The sequence below is a fragment of the Montipora capricornis genome, chromosome 1, assembly GCF_036669925.1.
Source record: "Montipora capricornis isolate CH-2021 chromosome 1, ASM3666992v2, whole genome shotgun sequence".
Classification (NCBI taxonomy): Eukaryota; Metazoa; Cnidaria; class Anthozoa; order Scleractinia; family Acroporidae; genus Montipora; species Montipora capricornis.
This window is the reverse complement of record NC_090883.1, coordinates 22,609,902-22,633,901: the sequence shown is the minus strand read 5'-3', so window position 1 is coordinate 22,633,901 and position 24,000 is coordinate 22,609,902. Positions and strand designations below refer to the sequence as shown.

At 41.5% G+C, this 24,000-nt stretch overlaps 4 protein-coding genes across 4 annotated transcripts; 1 reads left to right on the top strand and 3 right to left on the bottom strand.

The window, feature by feature from the left end:
- Positions 1 to 7,521: 7,521 nt before the first annotated feature.
- LOC138060470 (uncharacterized) lies at positions 7,522 to 7,893 on the bottom strand. The gene has a single exon (XM_068906267.1). The coding sequence runs from the start codon at positions 7,891 to 7,893 to the stop codon at positions 7,522 to 7,524; it is 372 nt and encodes a 123-aa protein (XP_068762368.1).
- A 6-nt stretch (positions 7,894 to 7,899) lies between these two features.
- On the bottom strand, positions 7,900 to 9,427 carry LOC138060459 (uncharacterized). The gene is made up of 2 exons (XM_068906258.1): positions 8,770 to 9,427; positions 7,900 to 8,354 (listed from the first exon to the last, which is right to left on the bottom strand). Exons 1-2 carry the CDS (start codon positions 9,425 to 9,427, stop codon positions 7,900 to 7,902), a joined length of 1,113 nt encoding a protein of 370 aa, XP_068762359.1.
- A 4,821-nt stretch (positions 9,428 to 14,248) lies between these two features.
- Positions 14,249 to 15,968, bottom strand: LOC138052424 (uncharacterized). Its single transcript, XM_068898921.1, has 2 exons — positions 15,851 to 15,968; positions 14,249 to 15,180 (listed from the first exon to the last, which is right to left on the bottom strand). Exons 1-2 carry the CDS (start codon positions 15,867 to 15,869, stop codon positions 14,651 to 14,653), a joined length of 549 nt encoding a protein of 182 aa, XP_068755022.1. The 5' UTR covers positions 15,870 to 15,968; the 3' UTR covers positions 14,249 to 14,650.
- An 814-nt stretch (positions 15,969 to 16,782) lies between these two features.
- Positions 16,783 to 19,658, top strand: LOC138027356 (uncharacterized). Its single transcript, XM_068874959.1, has one exon. The coding sequence runs from the start codon at positions 16,836 to 16,838 to the stop codon at positions 17,865 to 17,867; it is 1,032 nt and encodes a 343-aa protein (XP_068731060.1). The 5' UTR covers positions 16,783 to 16,835; the 3' UTR covers positions 17,868 to 19,658.
- The last annotated feature ends 4,342 nt before the right edge of the window (positions 19,659 to 24,000 follow it).

The window sequence follows — 24,000 nt, the reverse complement described above, 5'->3', positions numbered from 1 at the left end:
GAACCTAATTTTCCTGGTCTGGCTATTCCATCTCCTCCTGTCGTCGAGCGCAAACGAAAAAAAAAACCCGGGTGGGAGGAAAATGGGCGGGAGATATTTGGGTTTGAATGAGATCTTACTCTTCTCTAAAATATGCAACATGATATTTTCTCTAAGCCATCGATAATTTCTAAGTTGCTCTGAAGTTAGGATTATCGTTAATTTTTTTGCGTGACTCTGTCCTGTAGCACCGCGGTTTGCTTTGTAAGAACGGCCTGTGTTCGTTCCACGACTGAAGTCTGAGACGTATAAAACTGCAAAAAAGTATGATCATTTACTCCAATTTCTACCCGTTTTGTAACTAATTAAACGATACATGAAGTTCAGTTCAGAGCAATTAAGAATTGACGATAACAGTTGCTAAGGAATTGGAAAATAGGTTGGGAATATGGCCGTGAGATTTCTATCAGCATTTTTTACGGCTATATTTTGTTTTTTCTCGCTCTAGACAAACTGAACACAAGAAGAGATCCTAGTCTTCTGTAAATAACGATCTTCTGTTCGGGCAGACAACTATTAAAGCGTTTAATCTTGCAATTGTCACATTTAGGTTTTATGGATGATTTTAGTTAAAGCATTTTCCCAAAAACGCACGGAAGGCATGACGAAGTCCAGAAGTAACCTTGTTCCTCACTCACAAAAACTTCCTTTTCGCCGCTCAATTTCTCATGCAGAATATAAAACAAAGAGGTAGTCGCCAACATGTCCCTCGCTAAGCTAATTTAAAGAACTGTATACTGTTCCTACAAATAACATTAAACGAAGTTTTAATTCCACGAGTCTTCCTCTTTTTTTTTTTTTTTTTTTTTTTTTTTTTGTTGTTGTTGTCCAGCGCATGTGTGTTGGGGTATTGCCACAATTGCCCCTTTATCAACTATGTCAGAGCTGAGAGTCCATAGAGACGAGGTTTGATGTGACAAAAATAGTTCGCCACTGAGGCGGCGTCGCTGAAATTGGCATAATTGACACAAAACGTAAGAGTGGCGCAGGTACAGACTGGTGCATTTATCATTGTGGATAGTTGTAATGTGGTCTTGATGGCATAATGGAGAAAAAAGGGACTTAAGATATCTACCAAGGCGACGTCGACAAAAACGTCACCTGAAACTACAACTTTGCAATATCGCAAGTACGTTGTTCCGCAGAGCGCTGTAAGAACATGCGCAAAAATGCGTGTCACACATGCAGCACGATTATTTTTCCTGTTTTAACTAATGATGATGTTGTTCTGTGGCGTTCTCGTTGACGACCTCGTTGCAGATCTTAAAAGCCCTTAAGGTTCCGAAAAGATGCATTTGGGTGTCCGCAACAGGGCTTCGGGTTTTTTTTTTTTTTTTTTTTTTTGTATTTTAATGCTGTTTATATGTTTCATATTAATTACATCTACTGTACAGAGAACCTTACATCAATCCACATAAGTCACTTTTAATGCATTCTGCACTTATGACACACACACACACACAGCTTTCCTAAGCCTCAAGAGCATCTCTTTAGACTAAAAACAATACGCAAGATACAACATTACAAGAATATCAGACAGATAGAATAATTACATATTTTCCACACATCAAGTAATGAGCAGAGAGTCGATCAACGTTTGACTTGACAATCATTGTCCCAAGTTATGCTATATTAATTTTTTCGATAAATATCCCAATACGGGGTAACTTTCTCTTGCATCTACAAGACTCCAGATATTGTCACGCAAGCAACAAGATATGGTTTTCATATAATTCATCTTCGCGAAAGAAGACCCGAAACAAGATATCTTTAAGTGAGAGCCTTTGAATCTTAACATCTTGATCACCAAGCCATTTAATTACTTCTGTCCAGAAACTCTCGGAATAGCTACAATATACACGAATGTGCTCAAGGGTCTCGTCCGCGTCTCCACGGGTGGGTTGTCATGGGCATGTTTTAGCGGACCAATAGACCCTTTGCATAAATGGCGCCCAAATTTGAATAACAATACTTGATACATCCTTAGTTTATGTGTTTATGTGTTTATGTTTCAAGACAAAGGATTTTTCTCATGAATGTGAGGCTAAGGATGTAGAAAGTATTGTTATTCAAATTTGGGCGCCATTTATGCAAAGGGTCTATGCTCGGCATATTTCTCATCAAATCGTTCGGCCTCAATTCTTTTCTCAAATCCAACATGAAACTTTTAAAGGGGAACATAGTTTTTGTGCGGACCAAGGTGTGGTTAACCCTTTGTCCAAAGGGTTAAACAATCCCGTCCCCTCTCCAGTGCTTAATTAAGGGGAGTTTTCTTCAATTCGCACTCTTCCTGATTCGTACATGATACCATCATCATGTATTTACCGATCCTTTAAAATCGCTTTCTTGAAAATTAGGAAAAATGTTTTCGGGAAACTACAGTTGGTTGGCGACTGGCAAGAAGGACAACTCAGTGAAACATCAGAGCACTGTCCAAGGCAGGAATGGAACCTACCACCTCCCGCATAACAACGGTTGGATGCGCTACCCATCCTTAAACATCTGTATGTAGTAGATAAAGTACGATCGGGAGATCTGTATGGGTGTTTGTACATGTTATCACATTCGGGGCAAAATTACTGATACTAATACTGATAGGCTGAACAATACTGATTGGCTGAGATGGAGGGTATTTTTTTCTTTATCACGAGGGCACTTCTGGTAATCAATATTGCATGATTACTTGATCCTGATTGGTTAACAGTTGTGGAAGTCAGGGTGGCTTAGTAGCCATCTATCGGGCCTCCCACCACTGCGAACCGGGGTTCAACCGCGTCCCGGCCTGCCTGTGGACTGAGTTTCAGTCGATCATAACCTGATTCGAGGGTTTTTCTCCGGGTACTCCGGTTTTCCTCCCTCATCAAAATCGACTCACAGCTAATTACAATACAATACAATACAATACAATGAATACTTAATTGCCCGCTCCCCATAGGGGCTTTTCAGGGCCAATGAAACACAAGGAAACGACAGAACAGAACGACAAAAACTGTTAAGAATCCCAACTGGCCGGAGGCAAACCAGTTGGCTATTTACACGTGAAGCTGGGAAGTTGAACCAGGGACTACCAGGATCAAACTCAACGAGTGGTCAGAGCGGGTCTTGAACCCGGGATCTCAGGATCTCAAGGCAAGCGCCCTAACAACTGGGCCACACTGCCTGATTTCATTACCATCTAGCTGTGGTGCTGTGCTCCGGCATCAATCATGGACTGTATAGCGGCAGCCAGATGCGCCTTTGTATGCTTTCAGCCCGTTATCGTGAGCTATGCCCTTTCACAATCAGTCGTCAATACTGCACGTAAAGGGTAATTAAGACTGCCAATCCTCTTCCAGATTTTGACTCTGATTAAAGTGTTTGTTGTCTACGTGTAAAATACAGTTTAAAGGGAAGGTACCATCTAGAAAATGTTTCTCTCGTTACGGTAACTAATTAACGGCAGAAAGATAATCTCGCTATTTCCACCAAACGCAACTTATTTAATTGTAAACAACGGGGGACATAACTCGAGCTAGCGACTACGCTTAGTACAATCTCACTACAATTGACTCAATACTTTTCTACGCTTATCTGACCACAGGCAAGGCACTGTACTTCTCTGATGAAATCTACTGAAGACTTCTTTCACAGTATCGCACTCCATGGAAACCAACTGTAACCTTGACAGCAGAATGCCAGAATCACACACGAACGGGAAAATCCTTTCACCTGTCACTTGCCGCTTGTCACACAATATCACTTGGAAATCACAAAAGGGAACGAAGTCCCGAATCAAAACAGCAACCACCGACTGACGGACTAGAGAGCCTCTTACATAGTTATCCCAAGAGAGTTTCCAAAAGTAACTACAATTGTAGTTACAGCTATTACAACAAGACGCCTTGAAACGTTTACGCGGGATGGATCGATGTAAGCTTATTAAGATCTATTAAAAGGAAAGGAAAGGAACTTTATTTAAACGACTAGACGTTCTAGCGCTGAAACACCTTTTGGGGACACTGTAAAATGAAATCAATAATTAAAGCAAATCAAGTCAAATGTTGGTTTTTGAGGGGGAAATCCGGATAAAAAACGGAGTCTGTTTACGAGCGAAGTGGCCCATCAGAGTCCGAGCTTATCCCGGTTTCTGTGCCATGAAGTAATTTTTTTTACTCTCCCCTGGATGGGATGCCAGTCCATCACAGGGTTACCCCCAGCATTTCGCCGCTACCCATTTAAATACCTGGGTGGAGAGAGGCACTGTGAGATTAAAGTGTATTGCCCAAGAACACAACACAATTTCCCCGGCCAGGACCCAAACCCGGACCACTCGATCCAGAGTCGAGCACACTAACCATGAGGCCACGTGCCTCCCCAAGAGGAAAACCTCTTGGTGCAGAGTAGAGAACCCGGGCCACATTGGTAGGATACAAAAATTTGGTTTTATCAACGGAGTTGATAATGTAAATTGGCCACCGTACAGCTTTTAGAATCTCTGTACGGTGGCCAATTTACATTATCAATTCCGTTGATAAAACCAAATTTTTGTATACTACTTCCCCACCGACGCAGCACCACAGTTTCTTTAGAAACTACCCCTTCTCTCACATTAGTGGGAGGCGAGTGCTCTCACCACTGCGACACATGCTTATTACTGGGTTGCCTATGGGCAAACCCAGTCGAGGTCTGCGTTTTGTTTGTTTGTTTTCTTTTTTTTTTTTTTTTAGTTTTTTTTTTCCGTGTCGGTAAAAGTCTTGCCTGTCACTCCCCTGGTAAGTGGTGTCTTTGTGCATAGAGCCTTCTGCGCGTTTTTACTTAGGATCGAGAGGGTAGTGGAACTGCGTAGATTTCTCTGGTGGACACAGAATCATTAACTTAGCCTGCAATGGCGTCGAAAGTCATGTAACGCGAAGGGCGTTTTAGTGGATCCTTAAACAAAATATACGCTTATGGAGCTCAATAATGGAAAGTCAGTTGGATAAACTAGGCAGGAATCTCAAAAGCGACGAGTACTGGACTTCGACAACAATCTATCGCCCGTCGAGACGAAATCAAAGTGAGCTGTATTTACCTGAAGTACATGGTAATTTGACACGATTGAGTTTCTTGTCTTCACGCACGCAATGAAATAGGAAGAGGTTTTCGCCTCTAAGAGCAAAGGATTCTGTGGTATTTTCTGCCTTTGTGAATTATAATATCATGTTGTGTATTGAATTTTCGAGCTTAAGGTTTAAATGTAATATGGGAGAAGTTTTTTGTATTGCTCTGTAAGCTGGAAGGGTTCACAGGCCTGTTGGAAGCGTGCTTGAGTTTCAACAAAATGAGCCCCAAAATCAGTGAAGAATTGTGACGCAGATGAATAATAAAGTAGCTGCTATTTCCAAAATGATGGAATTACCTGGTGATAAATAACGTCGTACGCGTCTTGGAGAGTAAATTTTGACTTTGCATAAACAAGACTTGGGCGATTGTGATCTTTGTTTTGACCTCGCTCATTTCATTGTCAAACTTTATAACACTTGACAGAAAAAGAAACTTACAAAAACCCGGTATCTTGCCATCATTTGACAAAGATACTTCACTGTTTGGCGAGTAAACATGCCGCGGTAACTTCATCACGGCGCCCGCTGAATTCCGGCGATGTCACTTTCGATTTTGCGATTTATTTGTGCAGCCAAAACGTACAATAACAAAATTGAACGTTGCAAAAATCCCCCAAAATGTTTGTCGCTGATCGTAACTTTTTATATTCTATATTCACGGTTCAAAATAAATGTTGTTTTCATGTCGTAAATATGTTATTCTCGAGCGATCGTCCTGGAAACTTCCTTCTGCTCTTTCTAAAAACTGTGTATCTATTAATTTACTTTTGCATCAATATTTGTTTTTGCATAAAGCAAGCTAACAAAATCTGTACCTTGCAGAGTTCGCATTTGTTAGCGTTAATAGTATTTTCGGTCCGATGCTTCTGTTTTATGAGGGGTATATTATTTTGGTCTCCCATCCAAACACTAACCCCACCCAACAGGGCTTGACTTCAATGAACTTCGGTATTACAAAGCTGTCAGATCCTCAGAGGGCACGCTTAAACTTATGGTGAAAAGAAGTTTATCAACATGTCAGCCCAGAAGCCAGTGTTCCTCACTTCCCATTTATTTTCTTCAATCTTTCTGAGTTCAGTACTTTGCTAGTAACCACATGTCTTCTCGGACTATTTACCCAAGACTTCTACCATGGCACTACAATGATAGACAATACCAAAACAATATCGTGCACTGTTAGAGCTACATATTACGTAAGGACAGGTCTGCTTCGTCGTACGAACGTGTGAGGACCAGTGAGCCAAAGGGCCTCGTCTGGTATGACTTTTAATGACCGCCCGACTTTAAAAAAATTGACTGGAACGGTGCACGTACCACAGGCAACCCAGTGTACCCTCACGGAGAGTCTAGTTAAACTTTTAATGGGTAGCGATAATCACAGTCTTTTTACACTCACAAACAGGCTTGCTAGAGGAAAGTTCTTGCTTGCATTAAGTGGCAACGAGGGAGACCTGGATTCTAAAAATGAAGTGCAACAGATTAACGCGAGGACACAAGGAATTTGTTACTGATCTGAAACTGATCAGGGCTCCAAAGGGCGATCACTGTAAGGATATGTAATTTGACTGTAGGAAAGGGACCTTTTCAGTCGTCGGTGTTGTAAAAGAACAAATGTCTCACGAGAGCAATAGACTCACTTTGATATATTCAAATTCAAGTTAAAACAATTAACATGATTTCGAGGCTCTGGGGAATAAAAATAAAGAATTGTATGAGTTTATTCCCCCTCATGTGGAATATATCGAAAGTGGGCCTTCCTAATTAAGGAACATTTTCGAAAGCTCACAAAATTCATTTCAGTCACTGTAAATGGAAACTGTTTTGTTATATAGGCACAGATACAAAATTTACTGTCATTGTCTGCGTAGAGTAAGGAATTCCATTTCTGTTGGTTCACTGAAGTTAAGCCCTGTCGGATGGGGGATCGGCCGGTGATACCTTCGCCGACACGAGTCCACGGAAATCCCATAACGCTGGTATTGCATAAATACGCATAGTGCGATACCTTAATTGCTGAAAAATTATATATACAACTACCTTCAAAAGCCTCGATGGGCGATGACAAAGCAGGACTCGAACGCACCTCACTAATCCTTTATTATTGCTAGTTTATAATTATCCTGATTCATCATCATCATCATTAGCAGTCGGTCGATATCGACGATGACACGGAGAGGAGTTAATGTCTGTGTCGCAGGTGCGAGGTCAGTCCGATCGCTGCCTCAAAAGTCCTGCCGCAAATGTCACAGGTGTAGGCCGCCTCAGCATGTGTGGGTGTTTTCTCCAGCCTGCGCATTCTCTTGCCCGCCCACAACTGTACATTTCTTCTTCTGATGGCATCGGCAGCGCCAGCCACCACCTTCCACCAGGTCACGCGATCTTCAGCCTTTTCCCTCCAATTTTATAACTCATTAATGTTCTTCAGATGCCTCTTGAAAGCGTCTTTGTAGCGTAGTAGCGGTGCCCCAACTTTTCTTGAGCCTTCTTTTAGTTTTCCATAGCAGACGGCCTTTGGTAGTCTACTGTTCTCCATGCGTGTAACACGTCCCGTCCATCTTAGTTGACACGTGGTGATCATTTCTTCAAAACTGGGCATTCCTGCCCTTTCCAGTTCTTGAAAATTAGATACATGGTCTTTCCACGAGATGTCTATTAGTTGGCGGAGATGTCTCTGTTGTACCACATCGAGTCTCTTTATGTGGCGTCTGTAGAGAGTCCAAGTTTCTGAGCTGTGCAGAAGTGTTGGAATTACAATTGCTCTGTAAGCTTTCATCTTGGTTTAAAGATGGATTCCTCTCTGGTCCCACAGACGGCTTCTCAGTTTTCCGAAGGCCGACGCTGCCGATTGGATTCTTTTTGATATTTCTGCATCTATAGTTCCGTTGTTGGAGATGGTACTGCCCAGGTAGGTGAACTTGTCTACTTCTGCCAGTAGGGTACCATTCAGGAGCACCACTCGAGGGTTCAACTTTTTGTTATGGGTGTCTTGGATTAGAACTTCTGTTTTCTTGATGTTGATCAATAGACCGAATCTCTTTGATGCTTCAGCAAAGGCTGTCAGTAGATCTTGCATTGCCTGAAGACTGTGGGTCATCAGTGCCGAATCATCCGCAAAGAGCAGCTCTTGGATCAGTAGTTCCTGCGTTTTATTCTTTTCTTCCAGGCGCCTGAGATTGAAAAGATCACCATCACTTCTGGTTTCGTATGTAGAGATCACCAAGTTCTTCTGGCATGCTTTTTAGGACAGCAGCAAGGAAAATAGTGAATAGGGTTGGCGCCAGAACGCAGCCTTGTTTCACACCGTGTCCGACACTAAATGGGTCTGAACATCCGTCACCACAGCAAATGCTGGCAGTCATGCCATCATGGACACTGCGCAACACTCTGGTGAAGATTTGCGGGCAACCGTAACGACTCAGTAATTTCCATAGTGTGTCTCTGTCGACAGTATCAAAAGCCTTACTGAAATCTGACAATAAAAGTTTGACGTTGCTCAGCTGGCTTTTCTAGCAGTTGCCGCAGTGTGAATATCATATCTTGCGTGGATCTGTTGGCTCTAAATTCACACTGACTTTCAGGGAGAATGTCTTCAGCCAAGGACTGCAGTCGGTGTTGTAGAATTTTGGCCAGTATCTTTCCTGCTACTGACAGAAGTGAGATTCCTCTATGATTGCCACACTCTGCACGATCCCTTTTCTTTTGTAGATTGTCACGATGGTAGCATCTTTAAAATCCTGGGGGACTTCTGCTGTTGTTGACCAGATATTGCAGAAAAGTTGCAAACGTTTGTTTCTCAACGTTGCTCCACCGTATTTCCTGACTTCAGATGGTATACCATCTGGTCCAGCGGCTTTTCCGCATTTTGTTCTTTTGATGGCCATATCAAGTTTTTCTGCATTTGATGGCTCGTCCATGTGGTACCTGACAGGTAGTTGTGGGATGTTGCTGGCACCATCTGCGGCACTGGAATCTGGGTTTAGCAGAAGGTTGAAGTGTTCTCTCCACCTCTCCCTAATCTTGCCTTTCTCCGTATGAAGCACGCTGCTGTCAATGCTCTTCACGGGGTCCAAGCAGGCACACTGCGGACCATATACTTCCTTCAGAGATGCAAAGAACGCTTTGGAGTCGTTTCGGTATGCCAGACTCTGGATTTCAGCTGCCTTCTTAGTCCACCAGTTGTTTTTCATGTTTCGCAGTTTCTTTTCTAGTTCAGATTTCACGCCTTTGTATTTGTTCTTTGTTGCTCTAGTACATCTACTATCTAGTGTCTTCTGAAACAAGAAATTCATTTCAGTGATGAGCTCCATGATTTCTTCATTGGATTCATCAAACCAGTGTGCATGCTTCCTAGTAGGTTTGCCGAGGACGTCTGATGCAGCACTATAGACCACATTTTTCAAGGCTTCCCACTGTTCTTCAATAGTACCAGTTGGTAATGTTGGGAGATTTTCACTAATCGCGGATACAAGTTTGTCTTTCTCAGTTTGGTTCTTCAGTTTCTCTACGTTCAGTTTCTTGGGGGGGTTTGACCATTTTTCTTCAGAAGAGGAGAGGTTGGTTTGATGTTACATTTGGCACGGATCATGAAGTGATCAGTAGAGCACTCGGCTCCCCTCATAGCTCTGGTGCTGCGGAAGTCCCTCAAATCAGATCTCCTAGTAATGATGTAGTCCAGGAGAGTAGGGTGCTTAGATCTTGGATGTTTCCATGAGTAGTACCACTTGTCTGAGAAGTTGAAGAACGTGTTTGTGATAACCAGTTGATATTCAGAACACTTTGTTAAGAGCATTTCACCATTTGAGTTCATTTTCCCTCTTCCGAACTTCCCCAATGTTTGTGGCCATGCTTCATGATCTTTTTCCACTCTTGCATTGAAATCACCTAATAGAATGAGCTTGTCAGCTGCAGGAGTCTCGGAGAGCAAGCTGTCCAGTAATCGATAGAATAGCTCTTTAGTCTCATTGTCGTTTGTCATTGTTGGTGCATAGGCTGAGATCAGTGTCAGATATCTTTGTTGACCAATGTGAATTCGTAATGATATCAGACGGTCATTCTTTCCTGTTGGCAGTGACTCAAGTTCTTTAACAAGATGATTTGATATTGCAAAAGCAACCCCTGCTTCTCTTCGCTCGCCAGATGGTTTGCCAGACCAGTAGTAGGTGTGAGTTTTTTCCTTGAGTTGTCCCTGGTCAGAAAAGCGAGTTCCTTGCAGTGTTGCAATGTCAATCTTGTAACGTTCTAGTTCTCGAGAGATAAGAGCTGTTCTTCTTTCAGGTCGCTCTTCATTGTCTAACAGGGTTCTGACATTACATGATGCCAGGATAAGATTAGTAGTTGATTTCTTTGTTTTTCCAACGCTGTTGTGGATTCCCGCTGGCCGCGGCTTGCCAGCCAGGAGTTTATGAACGAGTAATTTTTAGTCCACCTTTTCTAGGACCCTCCCCGAATTGGGGCAGGCAGTGAATCTCTGAAAAGAGCTGCCTGGTCATCGGAGCTGCTGCCTTGCAATGCTGTCGTTCTTCAGCAGGAGCACGACCATCATACCCCGACCGCCTGTGTGTAGAGATCACGCTGCGGCTTCCAGTTCATCAAACCTGCCGGTATGCCTTTACTCCATCGCCACAGGTCTTGTCAACTTCCCACCTAGCTTAGGCAATTGTAGGAGCAAGCAGCTTTCCCAGTACTGCTAGCGCCCTCTCCATAGGAAGCAAAAGTACAGAGGCAAGGAAGGACCAAGACAGTCTGTACATGAGCAGCCAACTGCATCCGATGGCTGAAGTAGACCTGGATTAGGTTTTACAACACCCCTTGTCGACCGCGTCGGCGCTGCGGTGCTGGCTCATCCGCTGACTAGCCGTTGGGATTTGCACCCTCTTTCGCCGTAGTACACCGTTGGCCAGGCTTTGGCAAGTACAGATAGTGGAATGCCAATCCACCACCCGCTTCGGTTACCCAGAAGAGGGGGGCTAGTGGGTGCTACCCCTTGCCCAAGGGTGACCCCGCACAGCGACGATTAAGAGGTAGTGACATTCTCCCCAAAACCCCGGTATCCCGATACCGGGGCCTCGTTGCCGGATGTAGTTTATTGTCATACCCATTATCCTGATTATGTAGTGTACAACATAACAAACGATAAACATAACACTAAGATTGCGATGATCGATAAAAAAAGTACTCTAGGTAATGAACCGTAACATCTTCGAAAGAGTGTAACACTTTGATCTGAGTGAGAACTTTGGCTAGATTTCTGAATTTAAGGTGATTCCCTGGTTTTGCATCGCGCAACCAGACTGCGCATAATTTCTTGCGTCATTGGCGCGCGCATTAGCTCGCGCACATCATGTGATAAAATGGTGGATTTTCTCCTGAACGAGCACGGTGACCCCCTCTTTTTAATGGTGTTATGTACTCGTAATCGAGACTACAAATAAAAATAAGCCACTACCCGGTCCGCCTTACAGGAATCCCGTATAAGCAGAACAACAAAACCATTTGGCAGTCAAAATTGGAGACACTTACCTTCTCCTGAAGACTTGACTTGAGCTTTCTCTTCTGCGACGCAACCTAACTTACACGTGATTCATACTTGCAGCCAATAAAATCGCCAAATTTTTGGAACGTCCCTTAAGCTTTGGCCAAGACCGAAATACCAAAGACCAAAATGTGAACGCGGACTGACTACGTCATCCCGCGTGGTAAACTCTTATTTCTAAACTTACGAGTCACAAACTATTTTGAATTTGATGAGTCACAGTTGTAGGAAATTCTTGAAACAACATATTGCGTGACATTGACCTTCGCGAACTTCCCAGATAATTCCGATCCCTGTAACACTCTAAATTACCAACACTATTCCCCAGGAATTCGAAAATAATTGCCGTTTTATCCAGTTCCTTGATAAAATGTGAGAGCACTTTGAAGTTGCCTCTTTCGTGACCTGGAGAGCGTCAACATCAGGAACATATCTTTGTATCGATCCATAATATAAACTTGCATGTAAACAATAGAGAAATCAAACATTGACAGGGAACGAACATTGAGAAAGTGGTCAGTCGTTAAAGCCATGAGTGAGTCAATCAGCTGTAGCACCGTGAGAAGATCAGGTAGGAGGATTGCTACCCATTTCGGGTAGAGGAGTGACTTCTTGTGCTACTGATGACTCGGCAGAAACCTAATCAAACTTCAACTTACAGGATAGTCTCGTTTAATTTTAGATTCTGCCTCATCATCATACGCACTACGAAGTCACGTGAGATTTCAAAGCTACTGATTGCACACCAATGAGTCTAACAACAATATTTATTGTGTATATAACAGCAGTAATGGCTTAACTTGTAAGAACAGTGTAGGAGAATGCTTGTGTGTTGTCAATTTCCTTGTCATAAAACCTTGCAAATGCTTTCATAATCTTTAAGAGAGATGCTTTGTTAGCCTTAGCTTTGGAGGAAGCTGCCGATCTAACACTATGGGGTTGATACACTGCAACATCAACCCCAGAAAGTTGCATGTGTTGTTGTATCCAACGTCGGATTGTGTCTCTGCTTGCCTTCTTATGAGGCTTCTGATATGTAAGAAACAGGCTGCTCTCATTGCCCCGAATGGGGCGTGTCTTTCTTAAGTAAACTGAACATGTATCTACGACACAGAGTTTCACAAGGATTTAATGGCCAATAAAATGGCAAGAAGCTCCAGATGGTTAATGTGGTGTGATGCTTCCTCTGTTATCCCTCCTCCCGCCTGTCCGTTATTCATCTCTTACACCTCCCCATCCCTGGGAAGAGGCGTCTGTTTGGAGGATGACATCAGGGTTGCCACTGACGAAAGGAGGAGACATTGCACAACCACCATTGCAGGTCTAGCTTAGGTTGTTCTGATATAGTACAATGGGCAGAGAAGTTTCCCCTGATTGCCTCCAGAGCCTTGGTTTTGTCATGTTCTAGACTTCTATAGTGCAACAGGCAATATTCTACTCTCTGAAAACTAGAAACAATCAGGCCTATTACTTCTGCCAGGAACTGAATTGTGCACTAGTCTTCCTTGAATAACTTGTCACAAGCAAGCTTGAGTTTTGTCATTCTCTCAGGGGTGAGCTGCACAGTCATGGTGGTGGAAGTCAATACAAACCCCAGGTAGGTCAATATTTGAGAAGGGATCAGTATAGATTTTTCCCTCTGGATGTAAAACTCCAAGTTTTCAAGCAGGGATACAGTTTGTGTTACATTCTCAACACACTTTTCAAAGGTATCATCTTGTATGATGATCATAAGAAACCTTTTTGTCTAAGCATCTTAAATAATGGTTTAATTAAACTCATTTCTGTCTCATAAAAATGGCCAAAAGTGACAAACTTTGTATTTTTAATTGTCTCTCTCTAAGGTAATTACATAAGCAAGGAAAACTATACCTCATATGAAAGAGAAAGGATAAAGCTACAACCAAAAAAAATTCTGAGCCTACAAGTTGTTACAACTTTTGCTAAGAAATTAATATATGCTTAAACGTTTGCTTACATTATCACATAAATTGCAGTTGTGATAAGTTAGAGGTCTTGTTGCAGTGAGGCTAGCACATGCTGAACCTAGTTAATGTTCCACATCATATGGGGAAGATATCCTGAAAATTTGCCTGAAAAAGAATGAAAGTAGAATTTTTTCATGATTTTTATCGTAAACGTACCCAAACATAGTGAAATTTGATCCCGGGAATATAATTTATTTTTTGCCTTGACCAGAAATTTGCTGTGGAAAGCATTATCTCCCATAAAAGATAAGTGAATAGGTTCCCCAAAAATACACATTTCAACCAACAATCACCAAGTCTGATGAGATGGAGGCCTATATCTGCATAAATTATATAAGCAGAACTCAAATCATGGCACAAATTTAGACCAGGCTAATAGAAATAAGCAGGGAAAAATGTTTTAAAATGTTCCCTGTCTAGTAATGACATGTACAGCAAATTTAAATGAGTTACAACCAAGACATGACATATTACACTTACTAGTGGGACAGTGGTTGAAGTGATGCAGTCCTCTTGCACTCCTTGGTTGTTACACTAATTGTGGCTTCGTGGAAATACCTGAAAAGAAAAAAACAAAAAAACAAGGTGTGGGGTACCCACCACTCTCCCCTACCATCTCTTAAGAGATAATCACATTATCTCTCAAGAGATGATAGACCCCACACTCAAAACAAAAAGGCATCAGTATGTAATAACAACAGACAACATGTAAGACAAGTACATAAAATATATAAAAATGCTAAGGTAATTTTTTTTTGTTTTTTTTTCTCCTCGATAACACAACTTTATATACAGTACTTACATCATATACAATTCAAAATACCCCGGGGTTCATACTTACATATGCTCGTTCTGAAACCGTTTGGTGTGAAACACCTGATAACAGTTGAGTTCCTTTGTGACGTGCATGTGTAACCTCTGACACTGAGGTGCACTCTAGTTTATTAGCATTTAGATGCTATTTTGAGCTACCCTCGATAAATAAAGACTTCACTCACTCACTCACTCACTCACGCACTGCAGGAGGAGTACACTTGTTTGCGACCCCTTCCCTCCCTCACACACACCACACACGCTTTTTTCACGTCTACATAAATGGGACAGTGAACTAGGGGAAAAGCGTCAAAATTTATATTACGCACGGTTTCATTACTGGGTGGGGGGGCACCTGTTTCGGGGAGTTCACAGATGTCTCTAACAAGCTCCTCCCTGTACGATGCCAGGGTGTAGCTAGCTGGTCGACTAAGAGCTTCATTACCAGGGAACTTACGTTGTTGTTCCTTGTACTGATTGTACATGTGGAAAACCTCTGGCTGTTGTACTTCTGTGTTACTCCAGGTACCACCGGCCTTTCTCTTCCGGTTCACCAGGTTGGTCTCATTTGCATTGCCAGCGGTAGTAATCATTGACACTACCTTGTTGTCAACCCATTGCAATGCCAACACAGGTGCATCCCTCTCCCAACACATAGTTCCCTTAGGCTTACCTTTGGCCCATGCCTTGCCATTCTTCAGACTTGCCGGGAAGTCCCTTTTGTTATCTATAATAGTACCAGTAGTAAGGGTTCCACGATCAAACAAGTGCTTGGCAAGGGTAACAGATGTATAAAAATTATCGATAAATAAATGATAGCCCTGGTCCAGATAGTTGTGCATTAGGGTCATGACAACATCATACCCAAGGCCATGCTTACTAATTTCCCGCCCTGCCTGCTTACCTATGTAGATATTGAAATCTTGAACATAGGCATTGGAGCTATCGGCCAGCACCCATAACTTTATGCCCCATTTAGTGGGTTTGTCCTTGATGTATTGTCGGATGCCTGATCGGTGTCGGGACTTCACCATGCGCTCATCTATGGCGACATGTTGCCTCGGCTGGTACAAGGCCCTGCATCTTGTTTTAAAATACTGAACAAGAGCTTCTACTTTGCGTAACTTGTTACCAGCAGGCTCGTTGAAGGGGTCCACAATGTGCAGAAAAGCCATAAGGGCTGAAAACCGCACTCTGGGCATGATTGCTCGAGCCCATAGACCGTGGAATAAAGTAGCCGTGCTCCAATATTTCTGTACACTCCCCACTAATTTTACTAACCCAAAATAAATCAAAAGAGCAATAAGCCTCAGGATCTCCTCAGATGTTGTTGCCTGCCAACGCAAGTTGCCTGCCAGCGCCATCGCAATAATGAGAATAACCACACAAAAACTTACAATTCTCACTCACAGACATTAGTCACCATCATGTCTCACAAAATCACGGCGAAAATGCGTTATTCTTTGTTCAACATCACTTCTTTTGACGAAGACACAACTTCCCTTTGTACATTTCTTTCTAGAGAGCTGCAATGTGGCCCCCTGGCGATCACAGAATCCTTCACGCGTCACGTCATCCCCGATTTCTGGCAAATCATACATTGCAAAATGTTGTAATCGTTGACGACCGTTATGGTTTCAAATTTCTAAAAATGCGAATAAGAGCCGGAAGTCCGTGATTCGCGGACTTTCTGAGTTGGCTCTGGTCTTGACCAAAAGAAACGCGGAGTCTGGGGATGAGATTGGTCTGTCGTGTGCATGACAGCACGCACATTTTTTTGTTAATCACGCGTAAGTCAACCTGTATGCTTATGTAACGGTATAGTTTGGTTTCCCTTAGTCTTTCGTTATTTCGAGCATTCGATTGTTCATCACAATATTTAGTAAGTGCACCATGCTTTCATTATGAGAACTTTCATCGGTGGAAAACTTCAGTGTCTGTATAAAAAACGCTGGCCAAAAATAGCTTTGTATGTAGTTGTCGATGCTCTGAAATGTGACCGTAGGTGTTTGTTGAGAGATCTTCAGTTGACCTGCAGGACCTGCAGAAGAGTGGAAATTTTAACTTAATTCTTCTGATCGCTAAAGACGAAGAAATCTCATCATCAAGCCTTTTAGATAAAGACTCTTTAATATCCTAAAAATCTTTCCTTTCAAATGTGCCACATTCCATGCTGCAACTCAAAAAGATTGTTTTTTTTTTCTTGAAAATTATCTATAAATAGTTCATGTAATGTATCCATCCCATGACTTGTAAAATCTTCTCCAGCTGTGCCTATTGTTCTCCTCTTTTGAAAACAGACTAAACAGTAACAACTAGATTAAACCAACTAAGTTCAGTTGTCTTTGAACTAGTCTTGTGAATTTTCATCTGTTGGAAGCCATGTCATTAATAATAACATCGTTGCTTGAGAGCACTCTCGGCTTAGTGGTCAACAATGCCAAAAATTGGGCAGCGAAAAAGATGAGATATGGCGATGTGTTTGATCAGAAAATTCGAGAGATAATCGAGCGAGAAATTGAAGACGTTAGGTCTAAACTGGATGCGTTGTCAAAAAAAGATCTTCTAGCAGCAATAGATACACTTAAAACAGGCATTAGTTATCTGTACAAAGCAGTGGACTTATTGCCTGGTGCAGCAAGAAGAGGTAGAAAGAGAGAAGACGAAGCTCAGTTAAAAGAGGCAATGAGCTTGCTGACTTCATCCGCTCCTGTCGACGCAATAGTTCGCGCTACCGGAATGAGAAATATGGAGCCGACGGAGTTTGTAGGAGATGCCCGGAGAGCGCTATCTGATGGGAAAGAAAGATTCAAAACGGCCCGTGAAAAGGCAACGGAAGCTTTCAACAATGAATCTCTCAGTACGCTTGACCGCATTACTGCTATTCGGTATCGAGTGATGGCGGCAATCCTAGCGTCAGCTGTTGAAATCCTGGGAACTGCAAGCGAGTTGTCATCTTTATCGGTGAAGAGTACCATGAAAGGTGCCTTACCAGAGTGCAAACAATGTCTTCGGAAACTCCACTCTCTGCCAGATATTGAGAACAACTTTAAAGTGGAAGTAAAGAAAGGTCTACTAAACATCAGGGGTCGATTTAAAAAGGAAGATCGAAGAGAAATTATTGCAGCTGTTTGGCAGGTGAATCGCGCAATTAACGATGTCCTGCAACCAACTGATGAAACTATAGATATTTGCTTCTATCCTACTATTGACATTGAAGATGAGAAAATCGATCCAAGAAGCGACCAACGAATTGCGGAAGTCTTGAAAAGACTTAGCATTGAACATGAGAGCTTTATTGTATGGTCATTTGGCGAGGACGGCGAAGATGATCACAAGCTGAACAACCCCATGGGAATTGCAATAAACGCAGATGGAGAATTTATTATAGCCGACCATTTTGAAACTTTTTGATAACAGTGGGAAATTTATTTACAAGTTTTATCCCCAAACTGACAACGCATGGGCAAAGTTGTGTGATGTGGCTACTGATGAGAACAACAATACCTACGTTCTGGTTCTATATGAACGGAATATACCGGAAGTTCAAGTTTTCAACAGAGCTGAGCTGCGCATGAAGTTCAGTGTGGAGGGGGGAGAAAGAGCTAGAAAACTGACAGTAGGCAATGGCAAAGTGCTGGTATTAACAACAATTATGGTCCACGTGTATGACCTTAATGGAAGATATGAGCGTAGCTTTGGAAGAGGGATACTAAGTGTTGCATGTGACATCGCTGTCGGACCTGGTGGACAGATCTTTGTGCTGAACGAACTTGACTGCATCGTATTCAACGAGGATGGTGTAAAAAAGCACGAGTTCACAGTCAGCCTGGGGGACAAAGGGCGGCTTCGTGGGTTGGCTCTTCATCCGTTGGGTGAATATGTCTTTGTCGTGGGCTCACTGAAGGTGGAAATGTACTCTAAAGATGGCGAGTTTTATCGGGAAATTAGGCTCCGTGAATTCGAAGTGGAACCGATCTCGTTCAAATCCGTTGCGGCAATCAGTAAAGAAGGTCGCTTAGCCGTAACCTCAACTTATTCTGATCGGGTATTTTTTCTCTAAATCAGGATTTAGCATTATAGTTCCAGCTTTTATAAAGAACAAACTGATACGTTTTTTTACGAAAGTGATTGACCAGCTATTTGTAATGAAGAAGAATCATCAAGGCCTATTTGAACGTCCTGCTAGTGCGGCATCTAAAACTAATTCTATTCGTAAGTCCGGTAGGTTGAACAATGAACTTCATTCTGCACGACCCCCTAGCAAGGAAGACCCTGAAAAAATGCTGTGCGCGCCGAATAACAATTAAAATTATGGTGTCATAGGAACAGTTAACTTTATTCAGTCGGACCCTTCGAAGACAATGGAATGATAGGGTGAACTATATTTTTTGGGATGTACAAAACTTTATTTCACAATGTAAAAGCACATTATTTTTAGAACGCCAAAATACACTTCAGTGGTATACGGTAGGATACGTAACAAGCCAAGGAATGATTGCAACCTGCATGTGAAAGATTTGGCTCAAAGAGCCTTTGTTTCAATGGACCTCAGTTTCATTTGATGTTTAATTTTGTTGTCGTGTGTAAAGTTGTAGGCTTTTTACTCACCAGTACTAACGGACTGAGTGCTGCTTTAAAACATAATTTTGTCACCAACCAGCGTTAGAGTTTTGAGTGCGTGAAAGAAAAGCTTTATACTGAACTTCCTTTTTATTGATTATTGTTACGATTTAGTGGAGTATGTAGCATAAGACTTTTAAGATCCATATTAGAATTGCAAGTATATTTTTTCGTTTGATTGGTGCAATGTTTTGGCTGTAGATGCAGATGGTAAGCAAGGATGCTACAATTACGACTAATGGTTATTGCTGAAGATACCACTCAGCTACTGAAAATATCATAGTTTTTGTCATGTAATATAATTTCGCTTCTGCCAGGTTGCACATATTTGTTTTTATACAAGCTTTTAATCATTTATTTCCTGATTAATGCCATCTGTGAAAAAGGAACCTCGCTCTTTGACTTATATTTCATCATTTTGTACCTTTACTTATGAAGCCTGCACAATAGTTGCCAAAATGATTTAGCGATGAAGATTTAGATCAGTTTTAAGCCCTTTTTTTAGCAATTTTATAAAATTATAAACACTGATCGCAAAAAGAGCAACATGAACAAATAAATTGATGCACATGGCCAACCGTACCCTTAGTGCTGCTTCAATATTTCTCTATTCTATAACTTGCTATGCAGTCTCGTATTTATGCTTTGATTCCACATTTGTAAGTTAGAAGTCAAAGTGATTGAGCCTCAAAGCGTGACTCGAAAATTCCCTTTTCTGCCTGTTACATGTATTTCTGTGCTTTCATTGCATACTATGCTTTGATACAGAGGCATAAATCAGTACATCAGGTCGTTGCACATACGAGCTTACATATGCCTTGTCAACGATATTTTTTCATGCTGATCCTTTTGAAATAATAATATTGCGGTCAACATCAATCAAGAACAATAACATCTGACATGTTTCGTTTCTTAGGAAATGCTCATGCAAATTTGATTGTCTTGTGTATGAAATGTTCCTTATTCGCGAGCACAAACCGTTTCTGAATATTAAAAGTGACTCGATAAAGGCAAAACTTTTCACCTAGCCTCTAGGGACTTTGAACTTAATCTTGAACATTAATATTCGAGTTATCTGTAAAATATTATATTTGACCTGATGATGGTGTCATGAGGACACCGAAACGTTGTCTTTAATAAGTATGTTTCTGCCCGTAATTTTTATCATCAAAACATCGCAATTCTTTACAAAAATTGTTGAGACATTTTTAAATTTCTTTTTCGTATAAAAAAAATGCTTTTCTTCATGCAGTAAACTTTCTTGTCATTATAATCCCCTTACCCCACCAACCAGGCCCTCAAACGACTATTGGGAGCTAAAAATCCTGCAACGTTTTTGAGCCGTGCACGGCAACCGGAAGTGATCTGTTTTCTTTATTTCCTTGTCTTGAGAGAGAAAAAAATCTTATTGTTATTTTCTTTTCTTTACAAATGATTACTTTGAAAATCTGGTAAAGCCTACTACACCGGCATGCAAAATGTTCATTTTCGGTTTTGTTGGCTTAAAAGCATTGCATGCTAAGACTCTCTTGCCTCGGTGATTTCAGTGCGCTACTTTCCAAACAATATTGTGTGGGGTCGAGTAGGGGAGAGATGATTGTCGATTTCTTTTTCTTTTTTTGAGTCTTGGTCCAAAAGCTCGAGCAATGGAAAAAGTCTGAACTCTTTTTGGACATTCTTTTAGTTAGTGCAGGCTCTCAACTATGATAAACTTAATTTTCTTAGCTCAATGAAATGTGAAAATATGGCATTTCATTCTTTTAAAGAATCCTATTTTAAGCAACTGGATGGGACGTTTTTTCGTTGAAGTAGCGTTCTTGTTGATGCGACTGCGTCGTAAATCTTAAAGCTCCTAAGGGTTCCGAAAAAGACGCACTTGGGTGTCCGCAACAGGAACAAATTTTAGCGGACCGATGCTCAGCATATGAAATTCTTCCCGAAACGTCCGTTTGTTAATTCTCTTCTCAAATCTAACATGGCGGCTTACTGAATGATCGTGCGCAAACTCAACTCGCGCTTCTTAACTGAACACTTGATATGCAGACTTGAAGGAGAAAATTTGCAATTGCGACAAGCTTTGGTTTAGGTGGCACATGACTGTTACTGGAAAGTCACACGGTTTAGGGGCATTGTTCCTGATAAAACACCGGATACAAGGAACAAAAAATATATTCAGAAAAAACTTCAGTGCGCACCAAACTGCCAAAATGAATAAAACGCAAAGCCCAAAATATGTTAGGCCACACTGAACCGCCTTAGAAACCAAAAAAAAACTTTTGTTGGAATCTCGACGCCCCTTCTTTAAATTCTCACGTTCCTATTCAAGGTTGCGGAATGAGACTTCCTGATACGTTTCCGTTTTTCTTTGTACTCTTCCTGATTCGTACATGACACCATCCTGTCTTTACCGATACTTTAAATCGCTTGCTTGTAATTAGGAAAAATCGTTTCGGGAAACTAGTTGCTTGGCGACGGGCGAAAGGAAACTGAAACAAGAGAGTCCTAGGTAGGACTGGAACCTAGAACCTCCGTAACACCGTTATGTCATCCAAAAAGACATTGCGCGCCGGTGTTGTTGTCATGCGCTCTACCCATCCTAAAGGCCCATGTTTACGCAAAAGACATCGCCCGCCTGTGTTGCTGTTGCGAAATAGTTCCAGCGTTTTGGAAGATGCAAAATTTTGAAATACTGACTGGAATAAGTTTGATGGACGTGGATTGATTTTGCCAAATGGTACTCTACAGTGATTTTCGGATTTTCCGTCTGTCCGAAATTCAACGTGACGCACAATGAATTTTCGGTGAACAGGGCCGTTTAAATGTGAAAATTTGTATGTGCATGACTTTGCAGAGCCCGGAGACCTTGTCCATACAGGACCAAATTAATTAAACGACCTCACTTCCCAGGAGTTCTAGTAGCTCAATGGGTTGAGCATCTGACCCGGTGTTACGGGGGAGGTCATAGACTCGAATCATGTTTGGGACTTTCAGTTGTCCTCTCGCCGTTCGCCAACCAACTAGTTTCCCTGGCATCTTTCCCACGAGTACATTAAACCTTAAACATCCATTTTTGCAAATTTTCCTCAGTCTCACAAATGTCACACATTGATTTGATAAAAAAAACAAACGTTATAGACATGTGTTTCTCGACATTTGAGAGATTTCGGCTTATGTTTATGCATATTTATGGGAAACGGCTAACTCCCCATGCAACTACAAGTCAGAAGACCAGAATGTTCATTCGTCTATAACAAGAAATAGCCTGTCGTTTCCATCTGCCACTTCACTTAAACAGTCAAATTTGCGTCGGAAATCTTAGTGTGGCCATTGCTTCGAGATCCGGAGATCCCGGCTTCAAGGCCCGTTCTGACCACTGGTTGAACCTGTTCCTGGTCGGCCCTGGTTCAACCTCACAGCTGCACTTGCAAATAACCAACTTATCTGCCTCCGGTCAGTTAGAGTTCTTAACAATTGTTCCTGTTCTCGTTTCTTCCGTTGGGTTTCATTGGCCTTGAAAAGCTCCCTTGGGGAGTAGTCAATTAAATATGTATTATATTGTATCTCTCTAATGACAAAATTCTAGTACAAAGTTTTGGACGTTTTGTTTCTAGTACGTGTATTTTTAACTTGACTCTGAAAGTTCATACTTTGGAAGCTAAAAGTTGCCACGAGTCAGCACGGAGCTTATTTTGTTGCAAAGACCGCAAGTCAAAAGTTTTGATTTCGGAATTTCTGAGAATTAGATAACGAATTAGTGTTTCAACACTTTTCAAGAGACCTTGTTATTAGAAGGATTGTCACTATTAACAGTAAACGTAACAGCAATGTTGTGGTACCATGTGAAACATCAATTACTCCTGAATAAGAAGCAATTATTATATGTGACGTAACAAGTTACCATGGCAACAGGAAAACCTTGCAAAAACGCTTTATATTGTGGGTTTTAGTTACTCATATCTGTGAAAACGAACTCGGAGACCATATCTTTTTTAATTGCACAAAAGTAGTCAGCAGGCTAAGGTGAAACTTTCTAAAAAGTTTAAAACCTTACTTAAATTCTCAATTATTTAAGGTGGCTCTGAATCCGTTCCACAGAATTTTTTTTTTAAACTTTGCAGAAATTTTCATTCTGGCATGCTGATTACATTTCTGAAATTAAAAAAAAAAAAAAAAGAAAAAAAAAGAACAAAATGGCGATCACCGAGTTCGCTTTTTAGATATGAGCAGCCAAAGCCAATATATGGGGTGTTTTTGCAGGGCTTTCCTGTTGCCACGGTAAGTTTTAACGCCACAAAAATGACCGAATCTTTTCCAGTAATAATTGGTGTTTGATGTGGTTCCATAACATTGCTGTTAAGTGATCAAGTGTTGTATTGTCAATCCTTCTAATAAGAACGATTTTTTCAAGTGTTGAAACTGGTTTTAGCAAAGAAGTGTAACTCTCTTTTGTTTTCCATGGATATTTGTTGTTTTTGTCAGTGTATAAAAGACAAAGAGATGATATTGGGCACTAATCTACTTACCCCGAGGGAAACAGTGAGTTTTGTTTCCTGGCTAGAGGACGCTCAATGCTCAATGAGGTGAAGTCGTGGTCAACATTGAGGGACGATTGGACTTGGTTTCAAGGTGCACATCCTGACCACGTGCGAGTCTAAAGTTAAAGTTGTTGTTTCCTTAGGGAGTAAGTAAGTTTTGTTCGCCCTATGGAGTTAATGAGTTTTGACCCATGGCACGCAACGCGTTCCCCTCCAATCGGAATACAAATTTGAATTGTTTGATTTTAGAAGAAAGGTTTGACCGGCTAACTACAGCACAAAAGTTCACCATAACGCGAAGAACTTAACGATAAATTTATTAGTTCTTCTTCCCCTTCAGTTCATGAAATCACATGTAATGACGGCATATTTCAAATGTCAAAATGTTT

Bases quoted from the DNA above. Each gene is read 5' to 3' on its own strand.
- LOC138060470 (XM_068906267.1), bottom strand. From the start codon at position 7,893: ATGAAAGCTTACAGAGCAATTGTAATTCCAACACTTCTGCACAGCTCA.
- LOC138060459 (XM_068906258.1), bottom strand. From the start codon at position 9,427: ATGGAGCTCATCACTGAAATGAATTTCTTGTTTCAGAAGACACTAGAT. The intron at 8,355-8,769 runs GTCAGTAGCAGG...TGTCCTAAAAAG, and splicing joins CATAGAGGAATCTCACTTCT to CATGCCAGAAGAACTTGGTG.
- LOC138027356 (XM_068874959.1), top strand. From the start codon at position 16,836: ATGTCATTAATAATAACATCGTTGCTTGAGAGCACTCTCGGCTTAGTG.